The 18,905-nt window shown below is 39.5% G+C and overlaps 1 protein-coding gene across 1 annotated transcript in view; it reads left to right on the plus strand.

Moving 5' to 3' along the window:
- Positions 1-12,402: 12,402 nt before the first annotated feature.
- The window catches only part of SPTLC1 (serine palmitoyltransferase long chain base subunit 1), a 66,598-nt gene continuing 60,095 nt past the window's right edge, over positions 12,403-18,905 (plus strand). Inside the window, exons 1-3 of the mRNA XM_040245951.1 lie at positions 12,403-12,529; positions 15,663-15,770; positions 18,357-18,451. Coding sequence (XP_040101885.1) covers positions 12,473-12,529; positions 15,663-15,770; positions 18,357-18,451 — 260 coding nt within the window. The 5' untranslated portion in view covers positions 12,403-12,472. The remainder of the gene's footprint in view (positions 12,530-15,662; positions 15,771-18,356; positions 18,452-18,905) is intronic.

The following is an 18,905-nucleotide window of genomic DNA, read 5'->3' on the forward strand; positions in this document are numbered from 1 at the left end:
TTTTTCACTCTCCTCTTTCACTTTCATCAAGAGGCTCTTTAGTTCTTCTTTGTTTTCTGCCATAAAGGTGGTGTCATCTGCATATTTGAGGTTATTGATATTTCTCCTGGCAATCTTGATTCCAGCTTGTGCTTCATCCAGCCAAGGATTTCTCATGATGTACTCTGCATATAAGTTAAATAAACAGGGTGACTATATACGGCCTTAATGTACTCCTTTCCTGATTTGGAACCAATCTGCTGTTCCATGTCGCATGTACACCCATGGTGGATTCATGTCAGTGTATGGGAAAACCAATACAGTATTGTAAAGTAAAATAAAGTAAAAATAAAAATTAAAAAAAAAAGAAATAAACTGGTTATAATAAGCCACAAAGATTTGGGGGATTGTTGTTACTGCAGCATTACCTAGGTGATCCTAATTTATACACACTGTGTACCTTCATTCTACTTCTATTAATTATGGACAGTTAATGATAGAATCCTTTGTTGGAAATCATTTCCTTCAGAAGTCTGAAGGCCCTGTTCCACTGTCTAGTTTCTAATAATACTAATGAGAAGCCTGATGCCATTTTATGCTTGATCCTTTTTGTGTGACTGTTTTATCTCCTCTTTTAGAAGATTTAGGAGCTTTCTATATTCTCATTTTTCTTAACCTTCTACTAAAGTATAAGTAGTTGTGGGACTTCTAATATTCAGTGGGTCAGACACTTGAGGGAGTTTTTCAATCTGGAAACTCATGTCCTTTGGGGAATTTTCTTATATTATGTCTTAGCTTGCTTCCTCTCCACCTTTTCTCATGCACTACCTTTCTGGAACTCAAGTTTTTTAATCTTTCAGTTCCTAAACTTATTCTCTCATCTCTATGTCTTTTGTCCCTAATTTTTTTAATCTCTGCGCTTTTGTTTTGCTTTCTAGAACACTGCTTCAATTTTATCTTTCAAGACTTTTAGTACATTCTTTCATTTCTGCTTCCATGCTTTAATTCTGAAGAGTTCTTCCTTATTAGCTGCTGCTGCTGCTGCTAAGTCGCTTCAGTCATGTCCGACTCTGTGTGACCCTATAGACGGCAGCCCACCAGGCTCCCCCGTCCCTGGGATTCTCCAGGCAAGAACACTAGAGTGGGTTGCCATTTCCTTCTCCAATGCATGAAAGTGAAAAGTGAAAGTGAAGTCGCTTAATCGTGTCCGACTCTAGCGACCCCATGGACTGCAGCCTCCACCTGTGAGATTTTCCAGGCAAGAGTACTGGAGTGGGGTGCCATTGCCTTCTCCCCTGCTAGATGTTCATTTTTATGACATATGGCTCTTGCCTTGTGGTTGCATTACATTCTTTTTTCCCTGAAAATATATTTTTTCCTTCTTCATTTCATATTAACTGTGTTTCCCCAAGTTCTTTTATTAAATAAGCTTTGTAATTTTACAATAGTTTTAGATTTACAGAAAAAAAATGTGAAGGTGGTAAAAGTCCTACATAACTCACAACCAGTTCCCCTATTATTAAACAGCTTACACTTGTATGGTACATTTGTCACAGCTAAAAAGTCACTTGGGTCAAGTCCTTTTTATCTCTTGTTTTAGTGTTTTTCTTTCATGTTAAAGGTTTTTTTCAATTTTGTGGTGAATCTTGGATGGCCATTCATATTGAAAAGTTAGGGAAATCCTGATACATAAAGTAAATGGGATTTTACTGAGCTTTAATTAAAAAGTCTTTTCAGAGGCTAAAGTCTCTCACTATATTAATGTTCATTTTATTCAATCTCTGAGTGGCAGCAATCCAAGGTAGGAAAAAATTAAAATTTTAGAAAAAAATTTTAACTTTAGAAATATTTTTCAAATGTACTAATACCTAATATGATCAAATAGAAGTAATATCTGAGGAAATATGATTAATGGAGAAAACAGAAGACAATTTTAAAGTAAATGCAGTTAATATACCCAGAAAGGAGTACTTTAAGGCATAGCCTTTATACCTCTTTTCTTCTGTATCTACACTTGTTTTCATTTCTATTCCTGATCTCGCCTCTGAAATTCAGATCCAAACATCCACACGTCTTTGGGACATCTCCACATATATGTCTAACATGTGCTTTCCAACTTGCTCACCTTATCTTTACCATCTCAGGAAATGGTACTGCCATTTACTCATTGATTCAGGATAAAGACCTTGGAGCATCCTGACCCTCCTTTCTCTCCCAACCCCCAGAAGCAAATCCTATCAGCTCTACCTTCAGATGATGTCTCTGGAATGATGGCTTCTCACCTCATCCAACTTTACCAACTGCATCTAAGTCAGGAGTTTTGCAGGAACTTCCCTTACCTTTCTGAATGCTCAGTTTTAAGACAACTTTTTCACTCTCCTCTTTCACTTTCATCAAGAAGCTCTTTAGTCCTCCTTTGCTTTCTGCCATGGTGGTCATGTATGGATGTGACAGTTAGACTATAGAGAAAGCTGAGAATTGAAGAATTTATGCTTTTGAACTATGGTGTTGGATAAGACTCTTGACAGTCCCTTGGACTGCAAGGAGATCAAACCAGCCCATCCTAAAGGAAATCAGTCCTAAATATTCATTGGAAGGACTGATGCTGAAGCTGAAACTCCAATACTTTGGCCACCTGATGTGAAGAAGTGACTCATTGGAAAAGACCCTGATGCTGAGAAAGATTGAAGGTGGGAGGAGAAGAGGACTACAGAGGATGAGATGGTTGGATGGCATCACCGACACAATGGACATGAGTTTGAGTAGGCTGTGAGAGTTGGTGATGAACAGGGAATCCTGGTGTACTGCAGTCCATGGGGTTGCAAAGAGTCAGCCATGACTGAGCAACTGAACTAACTGAACTGACCCTTACCATCCAATTACCTCACATCTTTGGTGTTGCTTGAATTCCCAAAACATCTTCTCATCACTTGGTCTTTCCTCATCACTAGGTCTTACCTAGATCACTCTTTCACCAAAGATTCATACATTTCATTTCTTTATTAAGAGTTCTGTCCAAACAAAATCTCTTCAGAGAGCCTTCCCTGTACACTCTCTGTAATTCTTTCTCTCTGTACATACTTTCCTTTTCTTCACAGCAGTTCATAACACTAAGCCATGTTATCTGTTTATTATCTATTAGTTAGAGTGTAAGCTCCAGGAAGGCAAGGATGTGAGTATTTTGTGCATGTCTATGCTCCAGTGCCTTAGGAAGTAAGTGCTCAACAAATAGATGTTGATGAATGAATGAATTCCACATCTAGAATTTTAAACAATTAGGATTTCTAGAAATTAAAAATGATCACTGAAATTATATTTTAAATTAATGATCAGTTGGGCTGAATAAGAACAACTAAAAATAAATTAGGTGGATTAGAAAGTTGACACCAGGAAGTTTACCAAAATGAAGCTTAAAAGGACAAAAATTGGAAATTTGAAGAAAAAGTTAATTTATATAAGATATAAATATATACATATAAAGAAAAAGCAGTTCTTAATTGTGGTACAACATGCACACAAATTTTACAAATTTTACAATTTTAACCACTTTTAAGTGTGTAATTCAACACCATTAAGAATTCTTTTATGTGCTAAGTGACTATTTGTATATTTTCTTTGGTGAAATGTCAGCTCAAATCTCTTGTCCATTTTTTGACTTGGTAGCTTGTTTTTTGTTGTTGTTCAGTTGTAGAGGTTCTTTATTCTGAATGTTAATTTCTTACCAGTTATGTAGTTTGCAAATAATTTCTCCCATAAATAAATTTTTTAAAAATCACATACATGAAATAGAAATAGTAAAAAAAAAAATTGTTCTAGAACTGAAGAAAGACATGATGCTTCAGCCTGAAATAAACCACCTGGTACCCAGCAAAATAAACAAAAAATGTTTAACATTATGAAAAATAATACTTGTATGTGTCTGTTGTGTTAGTCTCAGCCTACTTATAGTGATAATGTTGGTTAGCAATGCCTGAGACATTTGCCCAGGGCCTGTATTACTGTGGCAGCCTCCACAGGCATTTTCTTGGCCTGAGCCAATGTCCCTAGTCTGGCCCTTGTGAATCTTATCACTGCAGTATGCACTTCAGCAGAAACCATCAGAGAACTTCAAAGAACAAGATTATTACTCACAGGTTTTGGAGCATCCTCAGCATGCTTCAGGGCCACACTGTGAAGTCATAGGGTGGGAAAGAGGGACAGAGAAAGAGAACTTGGAGAAAATCTGGGGCTCTGCCTTTGTTAGGGTCCAAGGTTGGGGTGCTTAGGGTTTTGCAGGTTCACTCTGTCCAGGAAGAAATTTTTCCTTCAATCCTGTAGATTCTTCTGGCTAGTCTAAGAATTAAATTGACATGAAACAGATTAACAGGAGAAAATCAGGGAAAAATTTAATAACAATGTGTACTTTGTAGAGACCCAGGAAAACTGGGTAACTCAGCAAAATGGCAGAAACCCTCACCTTACATATCATCAAAGTAGGATGTTGTGGGTAGTGGTTCGGGACTTCAAAGAGGAGGAAAGCAATTTACATGGCTATGGAAAAGCAAATGTTTGATAAATAAATGTCTGGTGGGTTATGCAGAGGGGGCCAGAGAGGAATTCTAACAAGCACTTTGCTAGGTTCCTGCTATATGCCCAGTTCATACCATAGTTTTCTATGGTAACTGCTCTTTTATCTACATTCTTTGAGCAGTTAGGAGGAAGGTCAAAGGTTCTTTCTGAGTCTTTTGGGCTTTGACTTTTTTCAGCTCAAAATTATCTGCATGCCAAAGAAACATTTTGCAGGGGGCAAATTTTGCTCCTTTGCAGTCCCATTTTTGAAACTTCTCTTAAGTTTCACGGTCCAGAAGTTAAATCGATAGATTGTTTTATATCTCTTTGAACCAGTCTGTTAGTCCTGATAACAGATCAGTTTAGTTACTTATTTCAGGAAGCGGAGATGCAGGTGGGCTCTCAAAGTTAGGTCTATAGGGTATGGGCAGTCAGGTATTTAATAACAGGCATTTCTATGGAGATGAAAGAAAAACAATGCTTAATGATTGGAGCACGTTGTGAACCCACTGTCTTGAGTCCTGAGTGCTGCCAGTCCAGATTTCTCAGTGTCAGGTCTGAAGCATCTTTTGCAGTTTGGAATGTCTCTGAGGATGTCTTTGGGTGTTTAGGTAACTTTTCCGTTGCTTTACATAGCAATACGCACAAAGATTGTCTAAACATGGGGTATTGTGGTCATCTCTCTTAAATTTATATCGAGTTATTCATTTTCAGTTTACAGAAATTCAGGAAAAGGGAAGTTTTAATTCTCAGTGATTCCAAGTCAAAAGTGGGAGAAATATTGAAAACATTAGTTTGAACGTTATAGGAAAACATTTGAGGAAACTAGAATTCAGGATCCAGTTCAGCTAACAAGTGGAAAAGCAAAACCTTGAAGATAACTAACAGAACTAGAATCTAATATCTATAACTGTATATTAAAGTTCTACTGAAAAACATTTTTCTCTAATATCACCTTCATTTCTAACAAAGATAGCTGAATAAAGACTAGTTTGTAAAACAAGCTTAGTTTCATTAAACCTGGCCTGATGACTTAAATATGTCCCCCCAAAATGATGATTGACCATAAAGGCTTTTAAAAATTTGCTTTGCTGGAACTTTTCACATGGAATTCCAAGTTAAATTTTTATTTGCCTATGGAGACCACAAAGCCATGAAGCCACATCAAGGACTTGCCATCACGTTTGCCTGTAATACCTATATATTTGGGTGAATTCTTCTCTTCTTGAGGTCCCCCAAATATCCTAAGATTCTTGGGCCTGCTTCAGTCAGCCGGTAAGGTTGCTGGGAACTCTGCAAACAGGATACTTATTTGTGTGGTGCTCAACCATGTCCAGCTCTTTGCCACTCCATGGACAATAGCCCATTGGGCTCCTCTGTCTATGGAATTTTTCAGGCAAGAATACTGGAGTGGGTAGCCATTTCCTTCTCCAGGATACCCTCCCCACACACAGACTGAACCTGGGTCTCCTGCATTGCAGGTAGATTCGTTACCACCTGAGCCACCAGGGAAGTCCTACTGTAGGGGATTTTTATTTGTTAATTCCTTATCCAATTAAGTGTATGACTTGAAAGTTATTGGGAAATCTGCATTTCTCAGAAAAATCCTTTCTGTAAATCTTCTTGAAGATGAAGCATTTTTGTGAATGCATCAGAGTAAAACAGTAACTGTCTATAAATGATAAAATACTTAAAATGGCATGATTAATATCTTATAATTCAAGTGACAAGGAAATTTGGTTATTTATGAAACTTGCAACATTTTAAAATCATAACTAGATTCTTACTCATGTTTTTCTTCAAAATAAAACTTTTGCCTTTTAAAATAATTACTAGAATTGTGATTGATAATATTATACCAGGACATATCTGAGTTTTAAGAATTTTATATAATTTCTACAACATCTATATTAGTAACTTTCATATAATACAACCTAAAGCTTATCATTACATTTGACAGTGCTTCCAATGTAATTAAACATACCAAATAAACCTGTTGTTATTGTCGTTCAGTTGCTCAGTTGTATCCGACTTTGCAACTCCATGTACTGTAGCACACATACCAGGCTTCCCTGTCCTTCACTATCTCCCAGAACTTGCTCAAACTCATGTCCATTGAGTTCATGAGGCCATCCAACCACCTTGCCCTCTTTTGTCCCCTTCTCCTCCTGCCTTCAATCTTTCCCAGCATCAGGGTCTTTCCCAATGAGTTGGCTCTTCAAAGTTAGCATCAGTCCTTCCAATGAATATTCAGGACTGATTTCCTTTAGGATTGACTGGTTGGATCTCCTTGTAGTCCAAGGGACTCTCAAGAGTCTTCTCCAACACCACAGTTCCAAAGCATCAGTTTTTCCATGCTCAGCCTTCTTTATGGTCCAACTCTCACATCTATACATGACTACTGGAAAAACCATAGCTTTGACTAGACAAACCTTTGTTGGTAATGTCTCTGCTTTTGAATATGCTATGTAGGTTGGTCATAACTTTTCTTCCAAGGAGCAAGCATCTTTTAATTTCATGGCTGCAGTCACCATCTGCAGTGATTCTGGAGCCCAAGAAAATAAAGTCTCTCACGGTTTCCATTGTGTCCCCATCTATTTGCCATGGAGTGATGGGACCACATGCCATGATCTTCATTTTTTGAATGTTGAGCTTTAAGCCAACTTTTTCACTCTCCTCTTTCACTTTCATCAAGAGGCTTTTTAGTTCCTCTTCCCTTTCTGCCATAAAGGTGGTGTCATTTGAATATCTGAGGTTACTGATATTTCTCCCGGCAATCTTGATTTCACCTTGTGCTTCATCCAGCCCAGCATTTTGCATGATATACTCTGCATAGAAGTTAAATGTCTGGTTCTAGGTGAGTGATCATACCATCATGGTTATCTGGGTCATTAAGACCTCTTTTGTATTGTTCTTCTGTGTATTCTTGTCATCTCTTCTTAATCTCTTCTGCTTCTGTTAGGTCCTTACCGTTTCTGTCCTTTATTGTGCCCATCTTTCCATGAAATGTTCCCTTGGTATCTTTGATTTTCTTGAAGAGATCTCTTGTTTTTCCCATTCTATTGTTTTTCTCTATTTCTTTGCATTGATCACATAGGAAGCCTTTCTTATCTCTCATTGCTGTTCTTTTGAACTCTGCAACCTAATAAGTTTAATATCACACTTTTGAGATTTTTCCAGGGGCCTTCTGAAAAATCTCAAAGTTAGCTTGAGGGCAAAAAGACTTTATCCAGAATTTGATTTTGGGAAATGTGTCAAAGATATCAAAAGGTTTTAAAACACTCATTCAAATAGGATCATACATCAGTATAAATAAATATTTAATCACTTAACCAAAGTGACAACAAAATATTTCAAAGGCAAATACAGAAAATTTCAAAACTACTTACGAGGTAAATAAATTCTACAGTTTGCTATCAAACAGATCAATATTGCAAAAAAAAAAACTTTGTCCTCTTAGCAGACAGAGAAAGCAAAATTCTAGTTTTCAGCAGCTTGGTGGTTTTTGCCACACTGAGTGGCCTGTGGGGTCTCAGTTCCTGACCAGGGATCAAACCCACGCACTATGCAGTGGAAACACAGAGTCTTAACTCCTGAACTGCCAGGGAATTCGCAGCAACAGCTTAGTTTTAATATTGAAATTTATTCATTCAATTAAATTTATTTTAACCTTAGCCAGTCCTAAGCACATGCAAAACTTTTCTCAGGGTTTCTTTTCCATAAGCCTCTATATAACCTCTTTCTTTTATATATTCAAATTTTGTCCTGTGCTTCCTCTTCCTCTTTTTTTTTTTTTAACTTCTTTTGAGGACAAAATTACTTGTGTTCCTCTTAGCAAAATGCATTTCTACTCCTTGTACATTTTTTCCATACATAGCAAGATGTTTTCCTTATTAATTTTAATGGCATATTAATTAGAATTCCTAAAGAAAGGCAATGCCAAAGAATGCTCAAACTACCACACAATTGCACTCATCTCACACGCTAGTAATGCTCAAAATTCTCCAAGCCAGCCTTCAGGAATACGTGAACCATGAACTTCCAGATGTTCAAGCTGGTTTTAGAAAAGGCAGAGGAAGCAGAGATCAAATTGCCAACATCCGCTGGATCATGGAAAAAGCAAGAGAGTTCCAGAAAAACATTTATTTCTGCTTTATTCACTATGCCAAAGCCTTTGACTGTGTGGATCACAATACTGTGGAAAATTCTGAAAGAGATGGGAATATCAGACCACCTGACCTGCCTCTTGAGAAACCTGTATGCAGGTCAGGAAGCAACAGTTAGAACTGGACATGGAACAACAGAATGGTTCCAAATAGGAAAAGGAGTCCGTCAAGGCTGTATATTGTCACCCTGCTTATTTAATTTATATGCAGAGTACATCATGAGAAACGCTGGGCTGGAAGAAGCATAAGCTGGAATCAAGATTGCCGGGAGAAGTATCAATCACCTGAGATATGCAGATGACACCACCCTTATGGCAGAAAGTGAAGAGGAACTCAAAAGCCTCTTGATGAAAGTGAAAGTGAAAGAGGAGAGTGAAAAAGTTGGCCTAAAGCTCAACATTCAGAAAACGAAGATCATGGCATCGAGTCCCATCACTTCATGGGAAATAGATGGGGAAACAGTGGAAATAGTGTCAGATTTATATTTTGGGGCTCCAAAATCACTGCAGATGGTGATTGCAGCCATGAAATTAAAAAGATGTTTGCTCCTTGGAAGAAAAGTTATGACCAACCTAGATAGCATATTCAAAAGCAGAGACATTACTTTGCCAACAAAGGTCCGTTTAGTCAAGGCTATGGTTTTACCAGTAGTCATGTATGGATGTGAGAGTTGGACTGTGAAGAAAGCTGAGTGCCGAAGAACTGATGCTTTTGAACTGTGGTGTTGGAGAAGACTCTTGAGAGTCCCTTGGACTGCAAGGAGATCCAACCAGTCCATTCTAAAGGAGATCAACCCTGGGTGTTCTTTGGAAGGAATGATGCTAAAGCTGAAACTCCAATACTTTGGCTACCTCCAGCAAAGAGTTGACTCATTGGAAAAGACTCTGATGCTGGGAGGGATTGGGGGCAGGAGAAGGGGACGACAGAGTATGAGATGGCTGGATGGCATCACGGACTCGATGGATGTGTCTGAGTAAACTCCAGGAGTTGGTGATGGACAGGGAGGCCTGGTGTGCTGTAATTCATGGGGTCACAAAGAGTCGGACACGACTGAGCGACTGAACTGCACTGAACCCTTAGAAACTTTAATTTCTAAGAAAACAGCAGTAAGCAATTGTGAACTGCTTGTTATACCAATATTTTTTGGTATAACCATGTGAATACATTTCATAATTTCCAGAAACATACATTTCCTTATAAGATAATAATGTTTTTTAAAAATCTGGTACATGACACATTTCTAATAAATCTAAACATATTTGCTGCTGCTGCTGCTAAGTCGCTTCAGTCGTGTCCGACTCTGTGCGACCCCATAGACGGCAGCCCATCAGGCTTCCCCGTCCCTGGGATTCTCCAGGCAAGAACACTGGAGTGGGTTGCCATTTCCTTCTCCAATGCATGAAAGTGAAAAGTGAAAGGGAAGTCATCAGTCGTGCCCGACTCTTAGCGACCCCATGGACTGCAGCCTACCAGGCTCCTTCGTCCATGGGGTTTTCCAGGCAAAAGTACTGGAGTGGGTTGCCATTGCCTTCTCCGAAACATGTTTAGTTTTGCTATAATAAAAAGACAAAAATAAGTAAGAGACTTTAGCAATTAATATTTCAGTATTTTATCATATTTGGAAATGATCTAGACTTTTAATGAATTTTCATCATTTAATTTTATTTACAGAAAAGCTGTACAGTTTTAAGTTACCAAATGATTTTGGAAGATATTTTAATGTTTTATCTCACTTCAGTTCAGTTCAGTCGCTCAGTTGTGTCCGACTCTTTGCGACCCCATGAATTGCAGCACGCCAGGCCTCCCTGTCCATCACCAACTCCTGGAGTTCACTCAGACTCGCGTCCATCGAGTCCGTGATGCTATCCAGCCATCTCATCCTCTGTCATCCCCTTCTCCTCCTGCCCCCAATCCCTCCCAGCATCAGAGTCTTTTCCAATGAGTCAACTCTGCGCATCAAGTGGCCAAAGTATTGGAGTTTCAGCTTCAACATCATTCCCTCCAAAGAACACCCAGGACTGATCTCCTTTAGAATGGACTGGTTGGATCTCCTTGCAGTCCAAGGGACTCTCAAGAGTCTTTTCCAATACCACAGTTCAAAATCTTCAACATTTCGACGCTGAGCTTTCTTCACAGTCCAACTCTCACATCCATACATGACTACTGGAAAAACCATAGCCTTGTCTAGACGGACCTTTGTTGGCAAAGTAATATCTCTGCTTTTGAATATGCTATCTAGGTTGGTCATAGCTTTTCTTCCAAGGAGTAAGCATCTTTTAATTTCATGGCTGCAGTCACCATCTGCAGTGTTTTTGGAGCCCCCCACAATAAAGTCTGACACTGTTTCCACTGTTTCCCCATCTATTTCCCATGAAGTGATGGGACCACATGCCATGATCTTAGTTTTCTGAATGTTGAGCTTTAAGCCAACTTTTTCACTTTCCACTTTCACTTTCATCAAGAGGCTTTTGAGTTCCTCTTCACTTTCTGCCATAAGGGTGGTGTCATCTGCATATCTGAGGTTATTGATATTTCTCCTGGCAACCTTGATTCCAGCTTGTGTTTCTTCCAACCCAGCGTTTCTCATGATGTACTCTGCATATCTCACTTACTTTCATCTAAACCATTTGTCCCCCCAGATTATATTTAGATCACCTTTGAAAACTTCAGGTGACATCCAATCCCTGGGGTCACAAAGATCCTCTGCAGAAGGAAATGGCAACCCACTTCACTATTCTTGACTGGGAAATCCCACGGACAGAGGAGTGTGGTGGGCTACAGACCATGGAGTCTCAAAAGACAGGACTTAGAGACTAACAACAGAACAACACTTTCAAATACTTAAAATTGATTGAGCCCTCTGGAGAGCAGTATGGCAGTGTTTACTGACATTAACATGCACAGAGTAAAATCTGACTTTGAGGAAACTTGTTGGAAATATCCCAACATGCACAGAAAGACATACACACATCCATGGTTACAGAGCATTGTTTGTAATAGGTGAAAAAGTGGGGGGGGGGAGAAAGTCAGCCACCAGGGAAGCCCCCCAAAAGAAAAATGTTTAAATAAAATGTGATGAGAAATACACAGAACAAATTACAATAAATAGGCTTCTTCATTGATTATAAACATAAAATTTATAGCCCAAAAAAGAAAAAAGAAGAGAAGACAATTGTGCAACAGTATTATCCCTATGCTCCCAGTTATATTTAAGAAATCCAACCGAAATATGCGCACATCACGTTTGGATACCTATGTTCTTGAAGGTTCCACAGCTAACTGCTATACGGCTTAATATGTACAAAGCCTTACACGGTAAGTGGTATAATAAGAATTGTCTTTTTTTTTAAATTATAATGCATTCTTGCATTACTTACATAATTTAAAAGTAAAGAATATGTTTGTGACTGCATTAATAACTCCCTGAACCCAGCTACCTGCCAAGCGTGAGGGTCATTTATTACAACCCCTCCATCCCAAGAGCCCAGCACGGGGTCCAGCAGTTAATGGCTTGGCTGTGAACACGTGCTGCGGGGACCAGCCTGCCGATTCTCACCACTCCTCATACCCTAGCGAGATCCTAGAGTCAACATTCACCACACCACGCTTATTCTCCCTGAGACGACGCAGCCGCCAGCCATCCAAAACGCAGGCGCGAGAAGGCGGTGCCCACTCCCGGCAGCCCCGCCTCCCGGGCGCCTAGACGTCACTGGGCCGCGCCGCTGACTATCTGAAGAGCCTGCGATCTGCCTTCCGGAAGGGAACCCCGGCCGCTAACTATGGCGACCGTCGCGGAGCAGTGGGTGCTGGTGGAGATGGTCCAGGCGCTCTACGAGGTGAGCTTTGGCGACTTCAGGGGCTCACGACCACACCCAGCCCTGGGGAAGTGGGACGTTTTGTGTGGATTTTTGTGCTGAGGGCCTAGGCGGGCCTGGCCCAGTCACGCCCGGACCCTCGGCGTCGCTCCCTGGAAGGGCTCAGAGGCACACGTTTCCCAGCTGCGGAATATGGGGAACGCGGGTGGGAGCCGAACTGGGGGGGAGGGTCTCGATTTGCTCTCCAGCGAGCGGAGAGCCGTCTCCAGGTCCTGTGCGGATACAGGAGAGAGACTAGTCAAAAGCCAGAGCTGCTAAAACGGGAGAGATGGAAGTAGAATGGAAAATCTCAGTCTGGATAGGTCGCAGGGAAGACAGGTCCTTGGAACTGTGGAGCAGATAATAGGGGAAAAAACAATAAGTTGGAGTTTGTTTTTGTTGGGAGGTAGCCGAATGATTTGTTGGAAAGGAAGCCGAATGATTTAGGAATATGAAATAGCCATTCTTCCGCATACGTCCCATTTTCTCTCTTGCAGAGATACAACTACTTCAGTAAATCTTTGAAGAAAGACTAGTTAAGGGATGTTTTTTGAAAGGCCAGCCATTTCAGGTAGTAAGATAATATAAAATTTAAATGTCGTTCTTGTAAAATGTTCATTCGACATTTAGTGAGTTTCCCTGCACTGTACAGTAGAACTTTCTGATTGTTTTCTGAGCTGTTGAGTAGCCACTAAACACATGTGGCTATTAGCACTTGAAAAGCGGCTAGTACCGTTAAAGGACTGAATTTTTCGTTTTAATTTAGATGTGTATTTAAATAGTTGAATGGTGCTAGTGACTACAGTGTTGGGCAGCACAGATGTAAATGCTAGAAGTAGTGCAGTGAGCGAACAGTTAAAAGTCGCTGTGCTTATGAATCTCACATTCATGTAAAGTGAATCTCAGTTTTCTTTCGATAATTTTCTTGAAACTTAATATTGCACTTACTGGCAGCGGTGATGATGAAAGATGCATCAGGACCCATCAGGACTTTTTGGGGAAAAAAAAAAAAACAGTTAAGAGAATATGGCTCAGGAGATGTCCAACCATAGGTTAATCATAGTAACTGTGAAAGTGAAAGTCACTCAGTCTTGTCCCACTCTTTGCGACTCCCTGGAATTTTCCAGGCCAGAATACTGGAGTGGGTAGCCTTTCCCTTCTCCAGGGGATCTTCCCAACCCAGGGATCAAACTGAGGTCTCCCACATTGCGGGCAGAATCTTTACCTGCTGAGTCACAAGGGAAGCCCAGGAATACCGGAGTGGGTAGCCTATCCCTTCTCCAGCGGATCTTCCCCACCCAGAAATCCAGCTGGGGTCTCCTGCATTGCAGGCGGATTCTTTACCAACTGAGCTATCAGTGACTTAAGAAGAACCACTGAAATTTAAGATCTGTGTTTCAGAAATGAATAACTTCTACTGTATATTGTTGCTGCCTTTCTGAAGACTGCCCTTCAATTATGTAACTTCTCATACCTTAGTACTGACCATGAGTCAGCCTTGAGAAAAGTCCTCCTGGATGTCTTTCCTAGGGAAGAAAAGAACTTGCATTTATAATTTGTATTAATTCACTAGACATTTCAGCTTTTCTTAGGATGATGTCTTTTTGGGGTGGAATGTTTAACTAGTGACTTGGATATTTGTTTGTCAGCTATAATCCAATTACTGATAAAACCAAAAGGGTTTTTGTTTTTTTTTTTGTAGAGCACTTATTCTTAAATGAACTATATTCAGGAGGGATCAGCAAATTTTAAAAATAATCTTAGAGAGATTTCTGGTTTTGCTTCTAATTTCTGTGTACCTTGGATGTAGAATTTAAGGAGTCTTGTTGTGTACCCATACGTAGATAACATGTATGCAGTTTTAAAGGTACCTGTGCAGTGATCTGAAGGTTTATGTATGCATTTGTTCTCAGTTTCCCTGTCACCACCTCAGAATTTCTTGAACTACTGTGACTCGTCACTTTCTGGCTAATGCTTTACAGTAGTTTGTATTTACATTTCTGCTGCTACTGCTGCTAAGTCACTTCAGTTGTGTCCGACTCTGTGCGACCCCATAGACGGCAGCCCACCAGGCTCCCCGGTCCCTGGGATTCTCCAGGCAAGAACACTGGAGTGGGGTGCCATTTCCTTCTCCAATGCATGAAAGTGAAAAGTGAAAGTGAAAGTGAAGTCGTGTCCAACTCTTAGTGACCTCATGGACTGCAGCCTACCAGGCTCCTCTGTCCATGGGATTTTCCAGGCAGTAGTCCTGGAGTGGGTTGCCATTGCCTTCTCCGATTTACATTTCTAAATACCTCTTTTAACTGACTTTCCAATGACAACCTATTGGAATATAGCACTCCATAACTGACTGATGATGGTTTAGTTGATATCTGGAATCTTCTACATGCACTTGGTGTGTTTAGTTGTATAAAACATAAAAGTCAGCTAGCTTGGCCTTTATCCTGGAAATGTGCAGTTGAAAAGAAGACCTGACATGGATAATTTCATTAAGGTAACTTTTTGCCTGTTGACACGGAAAACACTACATACTTTTGGGGAACTATGGTAGAAAAGAGACATGCTATTTCTTTAAGCATTAATAAAGTCTTTCTGCCATGTTCCAAGGAGAATTTAAAGAGGCTTATCAGGGATACAGAAAATGTAGTAAGATGTGCAAAATTCTTTGAAAATTGTGGAAACTGGTTTCCAAATAATTCTCAGTTCATCCGTGGTATGTGAAGTGATAGAAGGCTTGTGACGCTGCAAAATGTTGGTTACAGTCATTTCCTACTAGTAAAAATACAAATTACCTGAAGGATCTGATAGTTAATATTGTTTAATTATTGAAATTCTGTGTCAGATTTTGTTAAATTTTTTTTTTATTCCTAAAGATAGTTTAAAGCTGCAGTTTTAGAGATTTTTTTCCATGTTAGGAGAAATGCCTTCTGTTAGAAATGGGAAATGGAATGAGCAGACATAAAGTGAACTTTGGAAGTAAATCTTCAGAAGTAATAAATAGGTTTTGTAAGGGTCATGGGCAGTAGTATATGCAAGTACGTTAAATTATATGTGCAGGTTTGGAAATATTTGTTTATTTCTTGTTTTTGTTTTACTTTTGTTTTTTGACTCCTAGGCTCCTGCTTATCATCTTATTTTAGAAGGAATTTTAATACTCTGGATAATCAGACTTCTTTTCTCTAAAACTTACAAATTGCAAGAACGATCTGATCTTACACTCAAGGTGAGAAGTTAAATTTCTATTTTATTATTTGGTATATGATTATAGTTGCTACATCTTTCAAAAAGGACTTGTGGTGGTTCACCTATATGTGTTAAAATGTTTTCTGGAATGTAAGGAAAACAGGAATGAAATATCAGGGTAAACAAATTACAAAGAATCCAGGGATAAAGTAAGTACACAAAGGAGTACCATGTTACAGGCCTTTATATTTTGCTAGGAGTAAACAGCAGTCTGGAAACATACTAGATGCTGGAAGGGACACATGGGCTACTGCTGAATTGCCAGTGTCCACTTGTAAGGTTACATGAGTTGCTTGGGAAAAGCAGCACTGTTTCTCAAGTCTGAATGAAAGTTTTCCCTGTGGTCTTCATAAAAGAGATTCAGAGTCGGAGAGAATCCTCTCCATCCCACCACTCTCCACCTTCCCACCCCAAATCAAATTTTGATGTGTTCTGTATGGTAAAGGACCCAGCTCAAGCCCAAGTTGGGCAAACCTTTGGAAGAAGGGTCAAGAGGACTTTCAATGCTGCCCCTCTGGGGGCTGTTGTCAGTATGGAGGACCAAGGGGTTTGTGGAATCCTCCACCTTCTCTCGCACGTAGGAACACTGAGTAACTGTGCCCCAGGTATGAGAGAGGAAGAGCAGTTTTGACTGCAGCATGGTTTCTGTGACTTTGATTGTTTCCCTGTCCAGCTTCTATTGCAATATGCCAGAATACTTAGAGACAGGTACAGTTAGATGTTTTCCCACAAAAGTGCCTAAAACTTCAGTTCAGAAGTTCACAAGGCAGCGTTAAGTATAGCACAAAGATGGGCACTGCTCTTTTCTTTCCTTACTGGAGCATTCACAGGAGAAGGTGCAAGTGGAATGGAATTACAGTAATGTGGCAAGTGTTTCCTTGTTTTCATTGGCTGGCCCTTGCTGTCTTGATCATTAATGTTTATCATGAGATGGTCAGACAGTATCCCCTCTAGGGGATATGCAGCAAGTGACTCTTAGGGCAAATAAGTTTAGGAAACCTGGGTAAAGCAAACTAAAGAGGTGTCTCATTGCATGATTTCTTATATAAAAGGTTTTTTATACACCAGTGGCTATTTGAACCTCTGGAGAGATACCCTAAACTTGACCACAGATCCTAACCCCTGCCTTTTTTTATGGCACACTGGATTAGTGTACCATAGAACACTCTTTTGATGGTATTACAGTAAGATTGAGTCATCCAGCCTAGAAATCCTGTCTTCTTTTTTTCCCTTGCTATTTAGGAACTCCATGTGAATGATTATATGGCCATGGAACAGATTTCTAGCCCAGCTGTTTAAAGGGTTGATCATTCCTAATATTTAAGCATATCAGTCTGTACAAATGTGCATTTTGAAAGAATAATGCCTAAACATAATTTTAGAATAACCCTCTAAAAGCAAAACTTACCTAGAGCAAGATTCAGTAGTCAGTGACATTTTATCCTAAAAGCTGTGGAAGGGAAAAAACAACAACTGTGTGAGTGTTTCTAAAGCTTAACTTAATGGCAGCAAAGAAGAAATGCCCTTCTCAGTTTTACAGATGTGCAGAGTCTCTTGAATACCAGGCAATCTTGAATTGATTCTGAAATCTGTCTCCATGGTAGCCAGTGGACTGTGTGTATGTATCACACGTGCTCCTGGCTTGTTCAGGCTACTGTTCTTCCATGCAATTGATTTATTCAGCTAAGCATTTTTGAGTCCCTGAGCCTTAAGTGAGTATGCTCCTGGCCATGCCCTAGAGTTGCCTATGAGGAGAAACATACACAGAAGCATTTAACAGGAGTGTGGAAATAGAAATACTAAGAGTGGGCTTATCTAAGGCTAGAATTGCTGTGTCTGTCATGTTCCTCAGGTGTGCCTCATCTCATCGTGTACATCCAGAGTACATTTTCAAAATTACACTTCTTTTTCTAGTTCAAGAAAGGATAAGAAACTCAAAATAGTCAAAATACCTGTAATGCAAGAAATAACAGGTAAAAGGAATAAAGTGGCTTTCTGTGAGAAATTTCCAAACAACTAAATCCTATTATAATAATTATTATTAGAGAGTCTTTTGGAATATTTCTGTTGCTTCTGAATCCTTGCCAGTGGCTTATAGAAACAGTGCTTTGTAGTCTAGTTGATCCCTTCCTATGACTATCATGTCTATAAGAACCTAAGGTATGGCTGTCTGTAATATTTTGCAAGAGGCTGAGGTCACTTAACCTATAGTCGTGCTTCTTATCTTTGTGTTGTAGACTTGTTGTTTTATCATCAGTAGCAGTTATACTTCCTACAGTGAAAAATTCTGAACAGAAATAAAATTAAAAAAAATTTTCCATCACCCAGGAAGTTTCATGGGAAAAGAGCCTTTAGTCTGAGTTGAGAAAAGAGGTGAGAGGTTAAGTGCATAAAACTCAGTAGTGATTTAGTGTCATTTCCAGCAGCATCTGGACCGCTTTCTAGCATTGTGTTCATTACAATGGCATCATTACAACAAACAGTTTAGATACTGCTAGAGTTGCTGTCCCAGCAGCAGCAGCAGCAAGTAGCACTGCACTGTATTTTAACTGCTTTTCTCTTGTAGGAAAAGGAAGAATTGATTGAAGAGTGGCAACCAGAGCCTCTTGTTCCTCCTGTCTCAAAAGACCATCCTGCTCTCAACTACAACATTGTTTCAGGGTAAATTGGTTTTGCTAGTCAAGGGCTGGTGTTTGGTTTCCTGAAAGTAAATTCAGCAAAGTATACATTGGTTTATATAGTATTTCCTTTTTAACTGAAATAAGACATTCAGAAATTTCTGGAGATCGGAAATGCTCTTTAATAGTCTCCAGTTTGGGTTTCAGAGTTTGTCTCTTTAAAACAACATATCTATTTTTCAAAGTAATACAGGCATATAATATTTCAGATGGTGAGACAGTGAAATGAAAAACAGCAGTCCTCCTTTTTCCCACTGGTTTGTTTCTGATTTTAGATCTGTTGTAAATCTTTATAACTAGATAGTAATGGTATGATTGCACCACTGTTTCTTGATTGATTAGTATAGACAGTCCTTGTTGACTCTCACAGTATGAATTATGAAACTTCAACTCACTTGCGCTAGTCCTTCCTGGCTTCCAGTGTTTTATCTGTTTTT

Source organism: Oryx dammah, unplaced genomic scaffold, assembly GCF_014754425.2.
Source record: "Oryx dammah isolate SB20612 unplaced genomic scaffold, SCBI_Odam_1.1 HiC_scaffold_1, whole genome shotgun sequence".
In the NCBI taxonomy this organism is placed as follows: Eukaryota; Metazoa; Chordata; class Mammalia; order Artiodactyla; family Bovidae; genus Oryx; species Oryx dammah.